This window comes from Schistocerca cancellata, chromosome 1 (genome assembly GCF_023864275.1).
Source record: "Schistocerca cancellata isolate TAMUIC-IGC-003103 chromosome 1, iqSchCanc2.1, whole genome shotgun sequence".
Taxonomy (NCBI): Eukaryota; Metazoa; Arthropoda; class Insecta; order Orthoptera; family Acrididae; genus Schistocerca; species Schistocerca cancellata.
The window spans coordinates 815,065,777-815,088,390 of NC_064626.1; the positions used below are offsets into that span (position 1 = coordinate 815,065,777).

Sequence of the window (22,614 nt, forward strand, 5' to 3'; positions counted from 1 at the left end):
CCGGCATACTTCACTGTTGGCCTTACATATGACAGCAGGTAACGTTCTCCATGAGTTCGCCACGCGCAAAACCTTCTATTGCATTGTCACAAGGTGTTGCGTTAGTCATGGCTGCAAATCACCCATTTCTAGTCATCCACTGTCCACTGGCTTCATTCGTTACAGAACCTCAAGCGTCGCTTAGCACTGAGCACAGAAATGTATAGCTCGACCATCATACCTCTTTTTTTTTTTTTTACTTTCACTGTGATAGTAGCTATTTGTAGCTTTTTGTAACTCACGAGTCATTCCGTCCACTGCTTTCATGCGATTTTTTACAACAATCCTCCACAATGCTCGACGGTCCCTTTCCGTCAGTACGTGAGGTCTGCTTGGACTTGATTTAGTTGTGGTTGCTCCCTCACGACTCTACTTCACAGTCCCACCACCAACAGTTGACTCAGGCAGCTTTAGAAGGTCGGAATGTCCCTCACGGATTTGTTACTCCAGTAACACGTAGTGACTAGTCCACGTTCGTGACCGACGCACAGTTCTGTTACCAGCTCTCTCGTGACATCTGCTGGTGAAGTAGTGTACGTGTTTCCGAATACTTCTGATCAGATAGAGTCAACCACTGGAAGTCTAGTATACGTCAAAGTTTATTTGTTTCTGTGTACAGGGAATAAGGTGAATGACGTGCTCGGTAAGTGCAGTGCACGTGTGTCGCTATCAATCGGAGATCCGTGCGTGCATTCTGTAAGTCTGCAACTTATTACACCGAAGCTCGAGATGAGCGACTGCAAGTGGTCAGGTACAGGGATCTGTTGTAAGCGCGGCAGGCGCCCAGGTGTCGGCCGGCGCCGGGACATAAATCTGAACACCCCGCCCCCCTCCACCCTCACCTCCACCCGCTGATCCTCCTCTCCGACCCGCAGCTCTGGCGCGGTGGCGGTGGCGGCGTTTAATCGCAGATGGACAGCGTGTGATTTACGGCCCGCGGCCAATCGATGCGCGTCACCCCGGCCACTCTGCGAGCTGCAAATTAATTTACGGCGCCGGGCTGGCTCGCAGAGCCTGGCAGCCTGCAGCTAACCCCCTGAGCCCAGGTGCAGCTCCCTACACCACAAGCTGTTTGGGACGGCCCTGGTCTGATCTCACTGGCGACGTCCGCAGCAGGTACACCCCGAGAGACATCATGCAGACAACACGTAACACCGCCCCCAGCCTTCATGGAAGCCTCAGTTCGACGAGGAAGAGTTCATCGATTTTTTCAGACATGGCATATTCAGATGAAGCTATGTCTCGTTGATTAGACCCCGTAGAGCACCCAAATTGCGACGACATTTATTCCTATACGACGCGTTCAGTAATTAATGCAACACTTTTCTTTTGGCTGATTTCGACTGAAATAATACAATTTTTGTTTTGGGACATTCCTGCTTCAGCCCCTACAGTGAGTGTCATGAAGTTCCGACAGGTGGCGCTCTATGCGTAGCCTTCAAAATGGCAGGCAGAGACCTGTCACTGAGTCCCTTTTGGCGGAAAACCAGAGCATCACAGACATTCACAGGCCCTTGCAGTGTGTCTGCGGAGACTTGGCAGTGATCAAAAGTACGGTGAGTCGTTGGGTGAGGCGTCTGTCGTCGTCGCAACGAGGTCGCGCAAATGTGTTTGATCTCCCGGTGCCACCCGGCCGCACGCAGCTGTGATTCATGCAGTGTTGGAACGTGCGGACACTCTCATTCGAGGAGATCGACGGATCAAAATCAAATACCTCGCTGTTCAATTGGAAGTCTCTGTTGGTAGTTCAAAATGGTTCAAATGGCTCTGAGCACTATGGGACTCAACATCTTAGGTCATTAAGTCCCCTAGAACTTAGAACTACTTAAACCTAACTAACCTAAGGACACCACACACACACCCATGCCCGAGGCAGGATTCGAACCTGCGATCGCAGCAGTCCCGCGGTTCCGGACTGCAGCGCCAGAACCGCTAGACCACCGCGGCCGGCTCTGTTGGTAGTGCTAACTCACTTGTCCATCAGTTGGGATACTCAGAGAGATGTATGAGCGCTGGGTTCCTCGCCGCCTAATAGAAGACCATAAAGAGCAACGAAGGACTATCTGTGCAGAATTGCTTGTGCGTTACAAGTCTGATCGTGATAATCTTTTATCGAATATCGTCACAGGTGATGAAGACACGGGTTCATCGCTTCGGACCGGATACAGAACAGCAATCCATGGAGAGGCGCCACACCACCACTCCTCCGAAGCCGCACACTCAGCCAGTAAAGTAATGGCAACGATCTTCTGAGACTCTGAAAGGGTTATTCTTTTTCTGTCCTCCATCATGGTGCAACCATCAACTCTGCTGTGTGTTATGCCACCCTCAGGAAATTGGAGAAACGACTTCAGCGTTTTCTTCGGCATAGAAATGCAAATGAGCTTCTCCTTCTCCATGACAACAGAAGGCCTCACGCAAGTTGCGCATCCGAGTGGAGCTCACAGAACTTCAATGGACTGTTCTTACTTATCCACCCTACAGCCCTGATCCCGCATCTTTCGATTTCCACCTGTTTGACCCAATGAAGAATGCACTCCGCGGGAAGCAGTACGTCTATGGCGGGGAGATTCTTGATACAGTAAGACAATGGCTTCAATGTCGACCAGAAGAGTAGTACAACGCGGGCATACAGACCCTCGCAGTAAAGTGGTGTAAGGCTGCCCCATTGAACGGAGATAACGTTGAAAAACAGCGTTCAGTAGGCAGAAGAGTCGGCAATAATATGGTGTATCGTAAGCCTGAATAAAACCAAACTGCTTGAACGACTCTCGTTACTTAGACCGTAGGTGCGCAGTATGGGCACCGTATGTGGATGAGAAACTTCAATACGTGCGTAGGCTTCGTTGACACGAATTGTCCGGGAGGCAGCCCGCTACGCAGATCTATCCATTTGGCTGCCTACCTGCAGGCGTGAACTAGTTCGATGCGACAATACGGAGAAGAGGATGTACAACGAACTTTGAAGACAACACAGTCAGCAGTGTCAGTCTGTAATCGCAAGATTTCTGAAAACCATTAGCAGGCTTCCCTCTGCCAGTGGGACACTGATACATAGCAATAACTTTAAAGTCAGCACCGCCATTAGACTTGTTTATTTACAGTGTTACATTTACACTTGCACAATCATGATGTCGACTTCAAAGCGCCATTATAAAGTGTTTTAAGTGTTATACAGTGCCTAAGATGACATACTGTCGTATTTAAAAGACACTATTAGACACATTGTCTAAGGGTCGATATTTCTGGCAAAGCCTACTGCTTTGTTTCATCACTGAGCCGACCCTGGTGGCCGAGCGGTTCTAGGCGCTACAATCTGGAACCGCGCGACCGCTACGGTCGCAGATTCGAATCCTGCCTCGGGCATGGATGTGTGTGACGTCCTTAGGTTAGTTAGGTATACCATCTCGATGAAACAATGCCAGAAATGCCAGAAATATCGACCCTTAGACAATGTGTCTAATAGTGTATTTTAAATACGACAGTATGTCATCTTAGGCAGTGTATAACACTTAAAACACTTGATAATGGCACTCTGAAGCCGAAATCATGATTGTGTAAGTGTAAATGTAACACTGTAAATAAACAACAAACTAATGACGGTACTGACTTTAAAGAAATATATTGTGACTGTGGTCCCGCACTATGAAAAAATTATTACATAGCATAACATTTAGCAAATTCCCACTGATAACTGATCGTGGGACAAATATGTCCAAATGGTAGTGAAATGGTTAACTCAAGATGTGCTGGACAATTGTCTTTGACTCAACGAAGTCACTTCTTGCTAAATGCTTTTAACAGCGTTCTCCTGCATTACCTGACTGAATTTGTATAGTTTAACAAAGCTATGAAACACATATAAGGGAAAATGTTTTATGTTCGCAGTCGAGACTCTCCTTGTTCGGTCTCTCTTCGCTGGGGTTGGGCTTAAGAAAGAAACAGAGACTTCTACATAATAGCCTATCTCGTTTACATAGGGTAAAGATTAAATAAAAAATATTATAAATACTTCGCGGCCACCTTGCCATACATGTTTCGGAAATACACGTATATGTTCTCGTGTACAGGCAGAAGTTGCTTGATAACTCATTTCGGAGGAGACGCGTGTTATTACTGTCGTGCAACACGGCTGCTGCTCGCAGCGGATTACGGTACTTCGAAACGTCGTATTATCAGTCTCCATTAAATATCAATCCATTTGCAATTTAAAAAACTTTATTTAAATTCTCGAGCACGGTTGTCCTAATAAGTTAAAGTGCTGCAGGAGATTCGATGAGAAAGAAACCAAATGGCAGTTCTGTCAAACCAATTTCACACGCTGCTTGCCGGCTGTTAATTTCTAGAACTGTAGCTCCTTTCCAGAGGAGAAACGAGATGGAAGCAGAGGAAATGATGAAGTAGAGACAAAAATGCGGCCCCGAAAAAGGAAACCGGGAAAGTAATTGCGGACGGTCTTTACGTGCGGCAGGAATACCGAGCAGTGGGGTGGGGAGGCAGCTGTCGCCACGATGAGCTGCGGAATTATTCATGGTGGGGGAGGGCCCTGGGGGCGGGGCGGGGGGCGGTCCGCGGCGGCAAATTGGCGGCGGAGGCGGTCAGCGCGCGCCGGAGGCGGAGGCACATCGGTGCCGTCTCGCAGTGGCGGCTTACTTGCCCTTCCGGAAAAAACATCGCGCCTCAATTATACCTTTTCCTTCAACAGCGGTTGGACGACAAATTACCGTAAATAATCCGACTACCCACTAGATTGTTCTCCAATCGCCTCTCACGCCAGTTCAGGTGTGGCTACTTTATGAGGTGTTGTGCATATACTGTGTAGAGCAGTAAAGAAAACTTGGTCAGGTCGGGTAGAACTCGCACACTAAGGATTCCGCCCATCTGAGATAGTTTATCCAGAATACCCAGTTTATCTCATATTTTCGATTTTTGCCAGTTATCGCCATCGATACTTGCGAGATATCGGTCCCAAGTATTCCAAGACTTTCGAGAATGTTTTAATTTCAAGTTTGAAGTTAGATATCAAATGACAAAACAGATATTTTTGTGTGATATAATTATGTATTAACAAATTCGGATATTTCTCTTTACTTTCACTGTGCGTTAATTCATTATTCTATGTCAACGGGAAGTACCCTATAGGATTTGATGAGCTAGTTTTGGCGTAGCGAAATATGTGACGTAAATGACCGCATTTTTTGATTGCATTGACTCAGAAGGTTAACACTTTTGCACCGCCAAGGGATCATCAGTCTTAGTATGTGACATGAATTTGAACGTGATACGACTACTCGGTTCCTGAGAAAAATTGTGCTTGTCAGTCAGTCAGACAGACAGACGACAAACCGACGACAGAGCGGTCCTATAAGGGTTGTGGCCGGCCTGTGTGGTCGAGCGGTTCTAGGCGCTTCAGTCTGGAACCGCGCGACCTCTAAGGTCGCAGGTTCTAATCCTGCCTCGGGCATGGATGTGTGTGACGTCCTTAGGTTAATTAGGTTTAAGTAGTTCTACGTCTAGGGGACTGATGACCTCACATGTTTTAAGTCCCATAGTGCTCAGAGCCATTTGAACCATTTCTCTATAAGGGTTGCGTTTACAATTTTCTTCGCATTTTGGAAATGACTTCATTATCCTGGTCCGCCACTTAACTCGTAATATACCTTCTAGGAACAGGAATGAAAAATAATACTATCTTAACAGCTGACGGGGCGACTACAAAAAGAACACGCTCCTTCGTGACTGATATTCACCTCCGGTGTATCATATCCAGCTTCGAACTGCTTTAGCTATTTTCTCTTAAAAAAGTATCAATTAAGGAATGCGAACTGGTGGGGAGTTTAGTATATTGATCTCTTGTAACGGTGTCTTTCCGTTTAATTCCACCCTTCCCTACTGTCTAAATCTTGCGAAGTGGTGGAAGCTAAGTAATTTACCATGATGTGGCGCTCCCAGAATCACCGTATTTAGTTAACGTAACAGTTTCTTCAACGCAATAGTATATTTATCACCCTCATCCTCGAATTTCATTGAACACCCTTCTTCATTTTAAACTGGAGAATTTGTATTTATCTTTAAAAGTAATAATCTGCTTTCTATTTCATTTCATTACCAGTTGAGATGAATAATGACCAGCTTCGGATTGTTGTGTTTTAATGACGTGTCTTGAAAAATTGTAACTGTTATGAAAAAATTTAAGGAAGTGTAGAAGAGTCAGAAAACTTTAAACTTGATGACACTGGAAGACAAACAATAATACGTGGCCGTGTGGTGGGCCACGTGAGTTTCGAAAAAAGGATGGGTTTTTATAAGCTCATGAATATTATCTGGAAAGAAGTATAAAATTTAAAGTCTTATTTGTTGCAAAAACCAAGGAAAAATTCTGCGTTCCATGACAAATATCTCTATAGCACGTGAAAGAATCTGTTATTTATTTTGGTTAGAGTAAGAGATTTTTTTTAAAGAAATAAAATTTTAATACCTGAAAACTGAAAGGCGGAATGCTTTGCACACAGGGAATGGCAACAGTGGGAATCGACTGTGCCACGTTCCACTTGGTATACTGTTCGAGGGAAAAGCCTAGCCCACTCGCTGTCAAATGTCAACTAGTTTTAAGGCCGATTCACTCAAGAAGTCAATGGAACGTCACGTCACGTCGCGTCACCGTCACCTCACCGTCACCTCACCGTCAACGTCACATCAGGGTGTATTCATGCTGGACGTCTCGTCACGTCACGTAAGGTCGCTTAAGTCCAGTACCTAACGGTGAAAGTGAGGTTACTGGGATTCCGTCCGTGATAGAAAAAGTCGGAGTGCAGTACAGGAATTCAGGAACTAAGAGCGATAAATTTTATTAACGGCCGAAGTTAACTTCACAACGAATGTTTTTGATCATTCGTGTGCGATAAAGTGATTAGAAGTGGAACAAAATTTCAAAACATTGTTTATATGCTAGCGAAAATATACAGATGCAAACACATGAAACAATGTCTCTATAAGGAAATGAACAGAGCATTTTTACCTTATCCATTATGATTCCTTAAGCAACTTATAACATGAAACTTCCTGGCAGATTAAAACTGTGTGCCGGCCGAGACTCGAACTCGGGACCTTTGCCTTCCGCTGGCAAGTGCTCTACCAACTTTTTTTTGCCACAAATTTAAAGGAAGAGGGATTTTTTTTTCAATAAAGATCACTCTGTTAAAAGGAACATGTAGATCATTTCATGATATAGTATGTGCATTACATATTGAGTGGTGAGAGGAGCGTCAGGTTCATTATCAGCTGTCAAATGTGCACACCGACTGCACCCGGCACATCCAAACTGCCTGGTGGGTCGAGGAAGACGCCTGAAGACAGTTGGCAAATGTTTTCCGATAGTGTGACCATATACGAACCTCATTGCGGGCTTGCTGCAAGAAATACCAAAAGTCAAGTCGCGACTTGGCAGCATCCCCATAGAGGTACGCGATCGTCCAACCTTTGACCCAGATGATCGACTGTGATTTAGTCGCCGGAAAGCAGTCACACTCCGGAAGTAAGAAGGAAGCAGGTGTAATATGTTGCGGGATCACACGGAGGTAGCAAGCTACGTACCAATTGAGCTACCCTAGCACGACTCACGCCCCGTCCTCACAGCATTAATTCCGCCAGTACCTCGTCTCCTACCTTCATTCTAGAAACTTGTAACATCATAAACTTCTAGATCTTTCTATTCCATTAGAGGTGAGCTTGTTACTTGATGAAAAACTGCTTCAACAACTTGTCTTAATATTTATACATTGTAGGCGTCATTATTGTAAAACCTAAAACATTTTTCTATTTCGAATAGCTGACCTCGCTTGTGGAGGAATACTTATTGTCACCTGACGACGTTAGCAGACGACAACACCGTCAAAACGTCATTCTCGCGAAACGTTGACGGTGGCGTGACGTAACGTGACGGTCCGTTGGCGGCCTGTGCGAAATACTGCCGTTTGCATTGTGGAATGTTTGACGTGACGTGACGTTACGATAGACGTAAACTGGCTTTGCCTCGGACTGCGTAAGCCGCATGTGCACGGCAGTAAGACAGGAGGGCGAGCGAATGCTTACCTGCAGGCGGGCCTCCACGACGTCGAGGCGCGCGTCCTGCAGGTCGTCACGGTCGCTGGCGCATGCGCAGCTGCCGCCGTTGCCGCCGCCGCTGCTGCTGTTGCCGTTGGCGCCGGCAGCCGCCGCGGCCGCTGCCGTGTTGTTGACGAGGGCAGCGACGCTGAGCAGCTGCGCCTGCAGAGAGCCGGCGCGCAGCTCCAGCTTGTCTTGCAGCGCCGCCAAGCCGCCCGCCACCGCCTTCACCGACGCGCGCTGGTTCTCCTGCGAAATGAAGGCAAGCGTCCCCTTACCAAAAGCTCAGGGGGTACTAGCGTCACAGCAGGTGGGTAATGAGTGAAGAGAGAGGAAGAGAAGGAGAGAAATGAGAGAAAGAGAGAGAGAGAGAGAGAGAGAGAGAGAGAGAGAGAGAGAGAGGAGGGAGGGAGGTTGGCTCTGAGCACTATCGGACTTTACATCTGTGGTCATCAGTCCCCTAGAACTTAGAACTACTTAATCCTAACTAACCTGAGGACATCACACATATCCATGCCCGAGGCAGGATTCGAACCTGCGACCGTAGCGGTCACGCGGTTCCAGACTGAAGCGCCTAGAACCGCACGGCCACACCGTCCGGCAGGGAGGGGGGCAGTCGCCAGGTAAAGGAATAACAGCTTCTGCTGTAGTCACGGGAAACCCGCTACCGATTACTATTCGAAATACGTATGCAAAATACGAATACGAAGTACGAACACGAAATATTGGGTTGACCCATAACTCTTTACCTATTTTAAGTGCAAATTTCGTGAAAAATAAAATGTTTTGGTAAGTTTTATGTTATTCGATAGAGAATTAAGTGCTCAACAGAACAGTGTGTTTTGCTTTTTTTATGCTGTCATACTTTCCGGTCTTATAACGTCATTAAAATGGGGTGTGAAGTTGACACGAAAGAGCCTTTTCGACCCATTTTGCTTTTTGCGTCTAATCGCGATGCCAAAGCCACAGAAGTTACTGGAGACATTTGTGAAGTGTGGAGAAGAAGCGAAGCCTCTTATGACGGCTCAGAATTTGTTTAAGCGAATCAAAAACGGCGATTTCGACCTCAAAGACGCGCATGATCCACGACGAACTACTTGATCGGAACCAAACACTGTACGCGGAACTTTACGTCCAACTAAAGCGACGACTCGACAACGCCATCCATCAAAACAGACCTTACCGGCGTCATGGCGTTCCGTAGCAGCACGACACTACCCTCACATCGCCAAGGAAGCCATTCAAACGCTTGGCTGGGATGCGGTGTCACATATACCATATTATCCCGACTTGGCGCCTTCGGATTTCCCTCTGTTCCGATCCTCCTCGAATGCAGTGCGTGGCGTTTCCCTCAATAACAGCGTGAAAATGAAGGCTCGGAATGATTTTCTCGAGTGGAAACCAGGTGATTTCTACCGCCGAGATACTGAACGGCTTGTTGACCGTTGAGAAGAATTAAAAAAAAAAAAACAGATAAAACATTATTGATCGATTTGTTGTCCGTTTGGCCGGCCGCGATGGCCGAACGGTTCTACGCGCTTCAGTCCGGAACCACGCGGCTGCTACGGTCGCAGGTTCGAATGCTGCCTCGGGCATGGATGTGTATGATGTCCTTAGGTTAGTTAGGTTTAAGTAGTTGTAAGTCAAGGGGACTGATGACCTCAGATGTTAAGTCCCATAGTGCTTAGAGCCATTTGAACCATTTTTTTGTCCGTTTCCTGTTTATTTCTGTGAAGACCTCAACTAATATTAGTAATAATAATGATAATAATAATAAAACCGAAACTTACGGGCCAACCGAGTATTAATCCCACGACATATCATTTCACGCTTTGTGTTTGAAATAAGTATTTAACTTGTTATATGCTCCAAAGAAATTGGTATGCGCAGTGTTTTTTACCACACGCAAAACGTTCAGTCTCTCGAATATATTATTCCGTTCATGTGGGAAAATTTAGACTCTGTCCTGTAAGCGGCTACGAAAACGATTCTGGTTTCTGTTTCTTTTTCGTCTTACCTGTATTTAACTAGCTATGAAACATTTTGCAGCATGAAATCAAGAACAGAAATAGCTCCAAAACTGTGCATAATGTACTATAAATCCGATGGTGCTACCGTTTAGCAGGGGACCTTTACAGGATGACTACACTGTCTGGTCGTCCTGAAGATTACGACTGCAAAATTAGTCGAAACACCGACTTTATAGCTATTTTAGTGTTTCATAATGACGCTCTGGTACACAAGAGCCTTTTATTCAAATTACCTCTGGCCGTGGAAGCCTACCCTCTCACATGTACCTGGTGTATTAAGGTAGCACCTGAAGAAGACAGCGAGGCACGCTGTTGAAATATCGTGCGAGAACGACGCGAACATCCGGCTGGATTCCCGAATATCCAAGATGTCAAAATAAAAGAAGTTACATATTTATAACTAGTCGTCAAGTCGTCCGTAAGTTAAACAGTTGCTACCATTTCCGTGGAGAAAACCAGATACCATCACCTAAAAAAATTATTTTCCCTGTGTTCTCTCATTAACTGACTTATTTACACAGCGAATTATCTTGTGGTGCCTTAGCGCAATGAGTTACCATGTATAAACCTTGTAATTGTATGAAGCACGGGAGCATTCCGCTACTAGGCAACCTGCATTTGGAGGGTGCCATGCGGGTTGCCTGCTTTACATTTTTCGATGAACTTGAAAACTAGTTTGATCTTGCGTCTCTCTGTCTTCTTCTCGCCATCTCATCGCATCTGCGCTTGCATTCCGCCAAGTAATACTTACACTATACTGTACTTGAAGATCCCCTTCGAGTTTTCCAACTTTTTGTTTACGATTTACCGGAAGAAGGAACAGCAACTGCAGACAACGTAGAATTGTTATGGTTAAACTTTATTAAACTTTATTGTTAAACTTTTTATCCAGTAACATTGTGTGCGACTTATGCAACTGTTTTCCATTTTCTACCTGAGAACGATTACGAGATTTTTTTGTTACAAACATTATTTTCCTGAGTTTAGATGTAGACACACACAACGAAAGACTACGAAAAGTAATGGCCTCCTCAGGCAGGATAGTGTCGTTTGCGTTTTTCCAAGAATTCTCTAGACGACCGAGAGCGTATAGTCATTAGAATTTCACGGCCACTAACATGCACATCTCTTCGAAAAACTACGCTGGCGCTAAGTGTGTTATTCCTAATCTTTTGGCGACAAATGTAATATCTGTTTTAAATTGAAACATTGACGTTACTAACTAGCGTACACATCTGAAACAAAATACGTTTTCACGAAGGGAAATAAACAATATCAAAATCTTTATTAATACCCCAACAAGTATATTCATAGCAATCCATTTAGAAGCCACATTCCTTCAGTTTCGTGTATGTAATACGTGAATCGATGTGAAGCAGATCTGCAGGCATCTCATGCAAAAATGAGGCAGCATCCATCCGTCAACCACCGACATAATTTGAACAATCTAGTTAAGTAGATTTTTATGACATGATTAAGTTCTCCGTAGGTCTTTAAACGTTTTATCTGTTGCAGTATTGTCACTTGCTCCTGACGCTCGTTAGTTGCGTAGGAAGTAATTAGTTAAGTTTTCTTCGTGATATTAAGAGCCAGCTCGAGTACTGTTCGTATCTGTACTTATTTGAAACACGACTCCTTGAAATTCTGAGAGGTTTCTGCTTGGAAAATCAGAAGTGAGGGCGCGAGAGTTCACAGAGGAATAAGTAGGGCATTTGTGCCTCACTCCTCGCTCGTTTCGCACGCGCCGACCGGAGCCATTGCGGGACATTACACTGCAGCATGGCTGCATCTGCGCGACTGTCGCATCTTCCACAGTAAAGGCGGACTGCCAATTTGCAGTAAAGACGCCTCTAGGACTCTCGGACGCCGTTCAGAAAATAGCTAATCTGCCGACCTCACGTCGGAAAAGGCCACAAACAGAGCGGCTGGACAACTATCGTGAGCGAAATGTCCTTAACAACACTTCTGGACGAACAGTACCATCCAACGAAAATAACAACAAAATGCATTTAACATGATAGCCACTTTGTAAAACAACACGGAACGTCATCAGCTCGAATCAACGTACGAGAAAGACTACACGTCGAGTTAAGGAAATAGCTGCACACCCGTCGCGTAAACTACACATATATTAGGATCAAACAAAAAATTAACGAGTTAGTTGTTGACTACACGGGTTTAAATTCCGTTAATGTAACAAGAAAAAAAGTAGTTGTCAGGAAACAGTTGTACCTGTATTAGAACTATTATTCTCAGGGTGTAACGCTGGATTTGCTTTGGCTTGAAAATGAAACAAGTATTAGAAATAAAAGGCAACACAAACTCTAAACGTCAAGAATAGAAAACATTTAGCACAGCAATGCGATCTTCACTATCTTCGCTACCCTGACGATGAATTTTAATACCAGATTGTGTTACATCTGATTCGTGATAGTTCGATTGGTTGTACATGAACGAAGAGCATAACTGATGCTAATCTATAGTTGTAATTGAGTATTTTAATCCACAGAAACGATGCTACAATAGTTTCAAAAATAAATAAACATAAAGGTAGTAGAGGCTTTTTTTGTTTTTATTGCATATAGAAAGTTGCCCTTTTTAAGCAGCGTTTCAAACGTCTTCGAATGATAAATACCGTGATATATATCGCTCCCTGCAATTGAAGGGAAACTATTCGCAGAAATATCTGGCAAATAATCAGAGTACGACCACATATCAATACCGGAGGCAGAGTACTTTTGCAGAAAATTTCACTACAAGTATTATTAGACGCTATATCACTGTACTCCACTTCCGAAGAACTTGCAAAGATAGTGCTCTGTGACGCAGCATGTATCAACAAACAATTCAGAAATCCGCCTGCCGGGAGGTCTCCTTGCCAGTTACAGGCAAGTTTTCCCTTTAGTTATACGTTACGTTCATCTTTCTAACAGCTCTCTGAACACTTCCAGAGGCTTTTACCGCAGAAAAATCGCCAAATAGCAGCATTTTTTCCAGAATTTATTTTATTTAGACAACCAGTTTCGGCACCTCTTCAGTAGCAACTGTGCACTCCGTGATTAGACAAAGAGATGTTTCGATACTTGCGTAACTGGAGGCATCAGTATCTGGATTCCGTGAATTCTAAAACGTTTTTGAAGCGTTTACCTAGAAGACTTGACAAGAACTAAGCACATCTGCAGACTTTCTCGGACTGCAGAAGTGCTCAGTTGCTGTCAAGTCTTCGAGGTAAACAGTTCAAAAACGTTTTAGAATTCACGGAGTCCAGGTGTTGATGGGTCCAGCAGGTATCGATATATCTGTTTGTCTAAACATGGAGTGCGTCGGGATCTGAAGGTGACATTAAAGAGATGCCGAGACCGATTTTCGATTTTTTATGAATAAAATAACTCCCCCCCCCCCCCCCCATGAACCATGGACCATGCCGTTGGTGAGGAGGTTTGCGTGCCTCAGATAGCTGTACCGTAGGTGCAACCACAACGTAGGAGTATCTGTTGAGAGACCAGACAGACGTGTGGATCCTAAAGAGGGCAGCAGCCTTTTCAGTAGTTGCAGGGGCAGCAGTCTGGATGATTGACTGATCTGGCATTGTAACACTAACCAAAACGGCCTTGCTGTGTTAGTACTGCGAACGGCTGAAAGCAAGAGGAAACTACAGCTGTAATTTTTCCCGAGGGCATCCAGCTTTACTCGATAGAGTAGCATGGAGAGCTGCATCAAACAACTCTCTGGACTGAAGACCACCACAACAACAACAACAACAAAATAACTTCTGAAAACATGAGGGTATTTGGCGATTTTTCTTTGGTAAATATTTAATAGGCCGCTATCCCGTGTCCATGATGGATATAGAGAGAGCCAAAGGCTTTTGTCCTTGCTCTCGGCAATGTAACATTTATATCAACATAATCTGAACTGATCTGTACAAGACGGTCCCCAGTACTGATGCCCGCACCACTTACAAGTTTTTTCAAGCAGTACCTACTAAAGTACCATATTTCAAATTGTGGCAGGAGAAACGTAGAAGGCGAGAATTGGTCGCCGCTGGTCTCACCTGGTGTTCTCTGATGAGGGCGACGGAGGAGGCGAGCTGCGCGTGCGCCAGCTCGGCCTTGGAGATCTCGCGCTGGAGGTCGGGCAGCGCGTGGTCCACCTTGTCCTGCAGCGCCTCGACCGCCTCCAGCAGCTCCAGCAGCGAGCGCCGCAGCTGGTCGGCGGCGGCCGCGTGCGTCCTGGAGTCGTTGGCGCGGGCGCGCTCCAGGCGACGCTCCAGCCCAGACACCCGCGACTTGAGCGCGCGCTGCGCAGCCTCCAGCGACGCCACCTGGTGGCGCAGGGCGCGCTGGTGGCGCGTCGCGTGCTCCTCCTTTTCCTTGCCGTAGGTGTGGCCGGCAGACGGCGCACGAGGCAGCACTTCGTTGTCGCTGGCGTCTTCGTGCTCGACCTGGAAAGGAGGACGGAAGAATATTCGACGTCAAATGCGACGAAGACTTTAGAGGAAGAGCACCAGCTCGCGTGGAAGAGGACCATCGTAGAAGAGGTAGCGCAGCGCAACACCCAATTCTGGATTCTCAGACAACAGTCTAAACCTCGCAACTTTTACGCAGAAGACGCAATGTGGGAGATAAATGTCTGTCTCGACGTGATAAATATTAGTCATGAACAAGCCGGCCGGGGTGGCCGAGCGGTTCTAGGCGCTACAGTCTGGAACCAGGCGACCGCTACGGTCGCAGGTTCGAATCCTGCCTCGGGCATGAATGTGTGTGATGTCCTTAGGTTAGTTAGGTAGTTCTAAGTTCTAGGGGACTGATGACCAAAGAAGTTAAGTCCCATAGTGCTCAGAGCCATTTGAACCATTTGAATTTAGTCATGAACAGAAAATCAAAATGTTCAAATGTGTGTGAAATCTTATGGGACTTAACTGCTAAGGTCATCAGTCCCTAAGCGTACACACTACTTAACCTAAATTATCCTAAGGACAAACACACACACCCATGCCCGAGGGAGGACTCGAACCTCCGCCGGGACCACAGAAAATCATGTTGATATGGGTAGCTGATGAGAATATTAGTGAACAAAAGTTATCAGGGACTAAGTTGGTTCCTTAATGAACTAAATCGTGTGCTAGCTGACGACTGTAATATCCAGAAAGAAAAGAGACGGAAAAGGAAGCTTCATGAAAGAGTTAGTTGCAAGCATTGCATTCGGGAAAAGCGAATTCTGTAACAAGAAAAAGCTGTTAATACTAAAAAAAAATTTTCAAACAAAAAAGAAAAATGAAAAGCTGTGAGTGCAGCATCGCTCTGCATGACTGCAAAACATAAACATTGGGCAAAATCGAAATGAAATGATTATAAACTTTTGAAATCACATGTTACGGCAGACTGTTTAGGATCAGATGAATTGATCGACTAAGCAATGAAGGCGTCCTAAAAAAAAAGTTAACGACAGAAAATTAATTAAACTCTATCATTTACCCCACTGTTTTGTATTTTTGGTTTGATTCACGGACTGATGACCATATATGTTAAGTCCCATAGGGCTCAGAGCCATTTGATTCGCGGATCCAGTTATATGGCTGCTTCTGTGAATAGCGATTTTAGGACTATGACGTGTGGAGCGTGAATATGGCATCAATGTAATGCCGAAACTGGTAGCACATAAGTTTATAAAATAAATTTCTACAATACATACGACTGTTGGTAAATTATTGCATCAAGAAATACACGCCAGCCGTTGTCCCACGGTCCACAATGGATCAACGAAGATTAAAGAAGAAAATTAATGAAGACTGTAACTAAACCAACAGATAGATTTGTTTGCCACATATTACATACAGCATTGCCTTAAACTGTGGAGGAAAGAGTGGATGAAAGAAACAATCACAGAGGCAAGTCTAAGTATGAATATCTCATTGACGATGTGGGATGGAGTAATTATTCAGGCATGAAAAGACTAGCTGACGAGACACAGAAACGGATAACTGCATCAGAACAACCTCAGGGTTGATGAAATGAGAACAGTTTAGGATGAGACCTAACATCATTCTGTCGAAAAACGAAAAGGGACCACAAGGCTTATCGTTCCCATTTGATAGACCCATCTTCGTCATCAGGCAAGTGTCCACAAGACGAAACACAAGTAGGTCAGATTTAGTGGAAAACATTGGTATATTGCAGACAGTGCGTCCATCAGCCGGTCGTAGTGGCCGAGCGGTTCTAGGCGCTACAGTCTGGAACCGCGCGACCACTACGGTCAAGGGCATGGATGTGTGTGATGTCCTAGGTTAGTTAGGTTTAAGTAGTTCTAAGTTCTAGGGGACTGATGACCAAAGAAGCTAAGTCCCATAGTGCTCAGAGCCATTTTTGAGCCAGCGTCTATCAGTAACTTTATGCCATCATATCTCGTCGATCCCTCCATTCTCATCAGATAACAAACATTGAGTTCTCTCTCTCTTTTCCAAAGCTAATCAACACTCGAGGATGTAGGTAAGCGAGCTGTATCCTTTCTCCCACTCGTCCAAGTCCCCCTGCAAGATGACAGAGTCGAAGAGGACGAGGTAGGAGAAGGACAGAACCTAGTGGTGGCCTAAAGTTCTGAATTTGTCTTCGAGGAGTGCCTGTATGATTCAAATGGAACAATACAGCCCGCAAGTGGCAGAACGGTCCGCCCCGAGGGCGGAGTTGTCATCGCAACGGATTGTCACGCCAAGGGGCCCGGGTTCGATTCCCTGTTTGGGTCGGAGATTTTCTCCGCTCAGGGACTGCGTGTTCTGTTGTCCTAATCATCATCATCTCACCCCCATCGACACGCAAGTCGTCGAAGTGGCGTGAGCTCAAAAGACTTGCACCAGGCGAGCGGCCTTCCAGACGGGACGCCCTAGCCACACGACGTTTCATTTCATTTCAGCGGCAGAACGCTGTTCTAATTTAAAATAGAGAGCGGTTCATGAGTCGTGTGGAAAATGAAATGTTATTACGCAGGAATTAGAGTGGAAACAGTTATCAGAATTCGATTGATAGAATTAATCGTAGAACAACGCTATGTGATTTCACAATCGAGATAGCGGTAGGAAGTAAAAATGTAAGGCTTTTTGTATGCACAAGAATGTTGTGGACATCTGGTGCTGGAACCGTGCTCACCTCGTGAATCTGATACGGGACAAAAAGAAATCAAACACCACATCAATCAACTCCGATGCCTTCATAGCTCCCAGAAAAAACTTTCAGTATCAGTAACTTTCAGTCTCACCATAAAATATTTGCTTGGGATACAGTCAATTACTGAGTTACGAGAAGTCAAAGACAGGTTTGCGTTTCTTACTATCTTATTAGTAGGCCTATATGCTTACTGAGATATTTAAATGCCTGAAGCTGTACTTCATTCTGTTCAAGGCAAATCAAGCAGGGTACGTTAAAAAGTAAGTGAATGTACCATGAAATCAATGATTTGGTTGTAAGAGTAGTTAGTTCAAATGGTTCAAATGGCTCTGAGCACTATGGGACTTAACTACTGTGGTCATCAGTCCCCTAGAACTTAGAACTACTTAAACCTAACTAACCTAAGGACATCACACACATCCATGCCCGAGGCAGGATTCGAACCTGCGACCGTAGCAGTCGCGCGGTTCCGGACTGAGCGCCTTAACCGCGAGACCACTGCGGCCGGCAGTAGTTAGTTACTTTATGAGTTTGAATACATTCAGTCGATGAACAACCCCTACTACCTCTTGCTTTCATAGTTCTCTATCCCTCAGCTATTACGATTAAGTTAATGTAGTAGTATTGTTTTAATCGGGCACTGAAAACCGATGTCATCAACATATAATTCTAAAGATGACATTCAAGTAAATTCAGTGTTCTAAAAATACTGTAAATGGCTCTGAAACCATCAAAAGTAACAGATCCAAGTAAAACAAAGACCTGTGCAAACTTTTGTTTGTATTTCAGATCAATAATGAATTGCGTTGCAGACTGATGGTCTCTCGTATTATACGTGCAACGTATCAGTCCGCCTTGACTAACAAATTTAGTGCAGGGTTATCTCGCGCATCGGAGCTGTTAATAATCAACTGTCAGCTTAAAAAATGCAAACAACACTATTTTTCTTTCACTTATTGTCGCTACAATTGCGGTTGGAGCCATTTCGCTCTCGGAACGGAACGATCAGCAAATTGTCAGCGTTAACCCTCCTCGCTTAGCTCTGTGGAACTAATGTGCCTCTGTGGTCCATAAATTTCGCTACAGCGACATTTATGATGAACTGGGACCTGACTAATGTTATAAATTACTCGCTAAATACAATTACCAAATGGAATTGCTCCGGGGGAAGAATAAATCTTTGGCCGGCGGGGAATGCAGATATATCAGGTACAAACCAAATTGGCACTGTTCAGTGTCGCAGGCAATCTGTGCGGGCAACTGGTTTACACTTGAGACGTGTACTGGCTACATGTAACATCCATACTCGTACACGGGAAGAAATAAAGCAGTTTTTGGAGCGGCAATCGATCAGCCAGTTGGTACATTCGCTTGATTTACGGGAGCGGATATCATCAGCTAATGCGGCCGTACGTCCCAAAATGGGCGAGGAAAGAGGGGGGAGGGGGGAGGGGGGGGGAAGGAGTGCAGTGCGAAAACTGAGTGTACTCACCTTCATTGTGTGCCTCGACACATGCGTCTTCTTCAGAGTCTTGATCGTCGCACTCCAGTCCGCTTGCGCCAACAGCAGCTGCAACACACGAAACATCGCAGCTATAACACCATTTACTTCATCTCATATAGGTGAACAAAGCGGCGTCAACTTATCAAAACAGAAGGAAAAGAAGATTTGAATATAGGGAGAAAACCAACATTTTCTGATTGGAAATTGTTATCAGACTTGATCGTAATTTTTTATTAAAAATTTAAAATCATATGTCAGTGGTAACCGGGCTCGGTTATATCTAGACCATCATCAGACCATGTCTCATTCGGTGGTGAGCAGAGACGACAAGCAGAACACTGGCAGGAGTCGGAAGGCGCCTCCGGCAACTGCCGGTCGTCTCAGCTCATCACCAAATCAGACGCGGTCTGGTGATGGTCTAGATATAACCGAATCCAGTTACCACTGATATATGATTTTTAACTTTTAACAAAACGATCTGCAATCAAGACAAATTACTATCTCAAATTACCTAACAGCTCGCTGCTTTTTTCATTAATGTTTCCAAAAATTAGTAACTAATATTTCCTTTTGGAGTCTCATCCTTGTAGTCTCAGCTGCTAAAGTAGAATCACTATCCGAAAGGTAGCAACTATGATCACTGAGCTTAGAAATTTACTGGGACTTTGCGTGATTATCTCATCAAAATGGTTCAAATGGCTCTGAGCACTATGGGACTTAACTTCTGAGGTCATCAGTCCCCTAGATCTTAGAACTACTTAAACCTAACTAACCTTAAGGACTCACACACATCCATGCCCGAGGCAGGATTCGAACCTGCGACCGTAGCGGTCGCGCGGTTCCTGACTGAAGCGCCTAGAACCGCTCGGCCACTCCGGCCGGCGACTCTCTCATCACATCATATTATTCCTGCTACGCTAGTGCCACACTGCATGAACTTGAATTTAGGTTAAAGAATTGTAAATAGTTGTCAACCAGACGTAGCGCAATGGTAAGACACTGGACTCGCTTTCGGGAGTGCAACGCTTCAAATTCCCTTCCAGACACCCAGATATAGGACTCCCTTTATTTCTTTATTCAATTCAGGCAAATGCAGTGATGATTCCTTTGAAAGGGAAACGACAAATTTTCTTCCTCGCCCTTCCTTCAACCCAGCTTGCACTGACGCCCTGTACTTCACGGGATGTTAAACACGATTTTAATTGCCTTTCGGGTCATGTCCATTCGGCCATCTTAACAGGAATGTCAGTTACGATGATACAAAAGTATGGACAGCTTAACACCCACTCCCCGAACGAAGAAAATCTCCGACCCGTCCAGGAAACGAACCCGGATCCCTTCGCTCAGTATTCTGCCGCAGTGACCGCGCAGCTACCGAGGCGGGCATTAAACCGTAATTCTCCTTCAACATCTACGGGCATTTTCCTCACGGCACTTAGAGTGGATGGCAGAGGGTACGTGGTACCAATATTTTGCTTGCTATTTCATGCCTGTGCTGAGAGTGAAAAAAATAACTTCCTAAATGTGATGTAAACGGTAACTGTTTACAACGTCCACAGTGGTGTACGGGAAGTCGAGACGAAGAAATCGATACAGGATACCTGCCGTATATAAAGCAGGGGAACGGTCTCAAATTATCCTACAAAACCCATCTCAGGCGTGGCCGAGCGGTTCTGGGAGCTTCAGTCTGGATCCGCGCGACCGCTACAGTCGCAAGTTCGAATCCTGCCTCGGGCATGGATGTGTGTGATGTCCTTAGGTTAGTTAGGTTTAAGTAGTTCTAAGTCTAGGGGACTGATGACCTCAGTTGTTAAGTCCCATAGTGCTCAGAGCCATTTTTGAAACTCACCTCGAACACACTGCACGCGCACCACACTATATTTTCAATGTTTTATCCCTCTTTTACACCAATGGCTTAGTCTGCTATTTCGTTACCACTACTAAATTAAAATATCCTTTGAGGATAGTGAAATAAAAAAAATTGTAAAGCTATGTAAAAACTAAATGCGTTAACAATTCGATCGAAATTTAACCCTTACAAACACAGTACGGTAGCAAAAATTGTTAATTTTACGCTCTTAAGGTTCACAATTTGAGGTACGGATTACAAAAAACTTCAATTTTACATTTCTTAAGAAGGAGACAAATGGCTTTCAATATTTAAGGTCGATTTTAGACGTGCGACGAGCATCCGCTATAGCGCAGGTGGCTTTTGTAGGAGGCTGTTTCCTTTCTCGTTAGACCACAAATGTCCTCGATCGATTTGTTCGGTTTGACTTCAACTACACCACAGTGGTACGTTGTAAACAGGTACCGTGTAGAGCCTCTATACCTCGATACGCGTCCTGACTTCTTAGCTTATCATAATCCCTAGACAACATGTTCGATGATGGCTGATTAATGTTACAAACCCGTTTCCCAAAACAGGTTCTCTTCTTTTATCCAACAGGATTTCTCGAGAACGAAATCGACAGTAGTCCAAGGATACTCATGTGACTTCACTGAGTATTTCTCTTAGACTTTCGTTAGATTATACAGACCTGCTACGATCCTAGCAGTTCAAATGGTTCAAATGGCTCTGAGCATTATGGGACTTAACTTCTGGGGTCATCAGTCCCCTAGAACTTAGAACTACTTAAACCTAACTAACCTAAGGACATCACACACATCCATGCCCGAGGCAGGATTCGAACCTGCGATCGTAGCGTTCGCGCGGTTCCAGACTGTAGCGCCTGAAACCACTCGAATCCTAGCAGAGCGCGTGTAAATTTATTCGATGTGTACCACCATGTGCCCTCAATAACGACTCGAAACGTTGGAACAAATGGTTTGTACTGATCTCTCTTTTCCTATCATTTATATCAAATTACGGCTGTTAATTTATAGAGTAGTTTTGTCAAAGCGAACGGTTAAATTTGTTCAGTGTGGGTTGCGGACCACCAAAGAAGATTTATTTAGTCGTCGCTATTAGCTTACGGCGTATGTGAGAGCTAAGATGCGCGCAACAGGAATATTCAAAACCGATCTGGTTTAAAATTAACGAGTACAGGAATACCCCAGTATCAACTAACTGGTGATGCCAATCTTCATCTCGTAATCGAGACCAGTAATGCGCGCTACTCCATCGTGAAATAGATAGTGCGATTGCCGCTCGTAGTAGCTTTTCCCAGTACTCAAAATGTGTGTAACTGAATTTATTGCCCACAAGAAGCGATTTCTCAACGAGGCGCCTGTGGTAGTTACAGGGCAGGCACAGTTCGAGATTTCCGGCCTCTCCTGGTTCGAGCCTGTTCCAGGGCGCTGTTGGCCGTTCGCCTTTGGTTACGGGCGCACCGGCGCGTGAAGGCGGGCCTGCGTGGGGCGCACGGCCGGCTGGTGTATGGTACTGCGCCGCAGGCCACGGTAGGGCGTAATTACGCGCGTATCGCGCCGCGGACGCTGACCGCGCGTAATTAATAACACGGCCTCAGCTCTGCAAGCTGCGTCGGCAGCGGACGCTTTAATTAGGCATGCCGGCAGGGAGGCGGCTGGAGAGGGAGGGCCAGGGGGCGTCAGCGCGTCTGGATCACCGTGGTGCGGAGGTGGCGAGGGCGCGAACTCCGCGGAACGAAAGCTTCCCCACTTACCGCGAACCACCGTCGCTCACCCTTTTCTGTACCTGTTGTTAGTCACTGACGACCACGTACTTGCACATGAAACCGGGCATTCGTAGCAACATACACCATCTGATCAGAAGTGTCCGGCCACCTATTAGTGCACTGTGATATGGTTGTGTAAA

The 22,614-nt window shown here is 45.3% G+C and overlaps 1 protein-coding gene across 1 annotated transcript in view; it reads right to left on the bottom strand.

Moving 5' to 3' along the window:
* Positions 1-22,614, bottom strand: part of LOC126188157 (protein scabrous-like) — a 164,368-nt gene that overhangs the window by 26,283 nt on the left and 115,471 nt on the right. Inside the window, exons 2-4 of the mRNA XM_049929671.1 lie at positions 18,825-18,902; positions 14,227-14,616; positions 8,131-8,391 (exon numbers count right to left, since the gene is read on the bottom strand). Of these exons, the coding sequence (XP_049785628.1) occupies positions 8,131-8,391; positions 14,227-14,616; positions 18,825-18,830 (657 nt within the window). The 5' untranslated portion in view covers positions 18,831-18,902. The remainder of the gene's footprint in view (positions 1-8,130; positions 8,392-14,226; positions 14,617-18,824; positions 18,903-22,614) is intronic.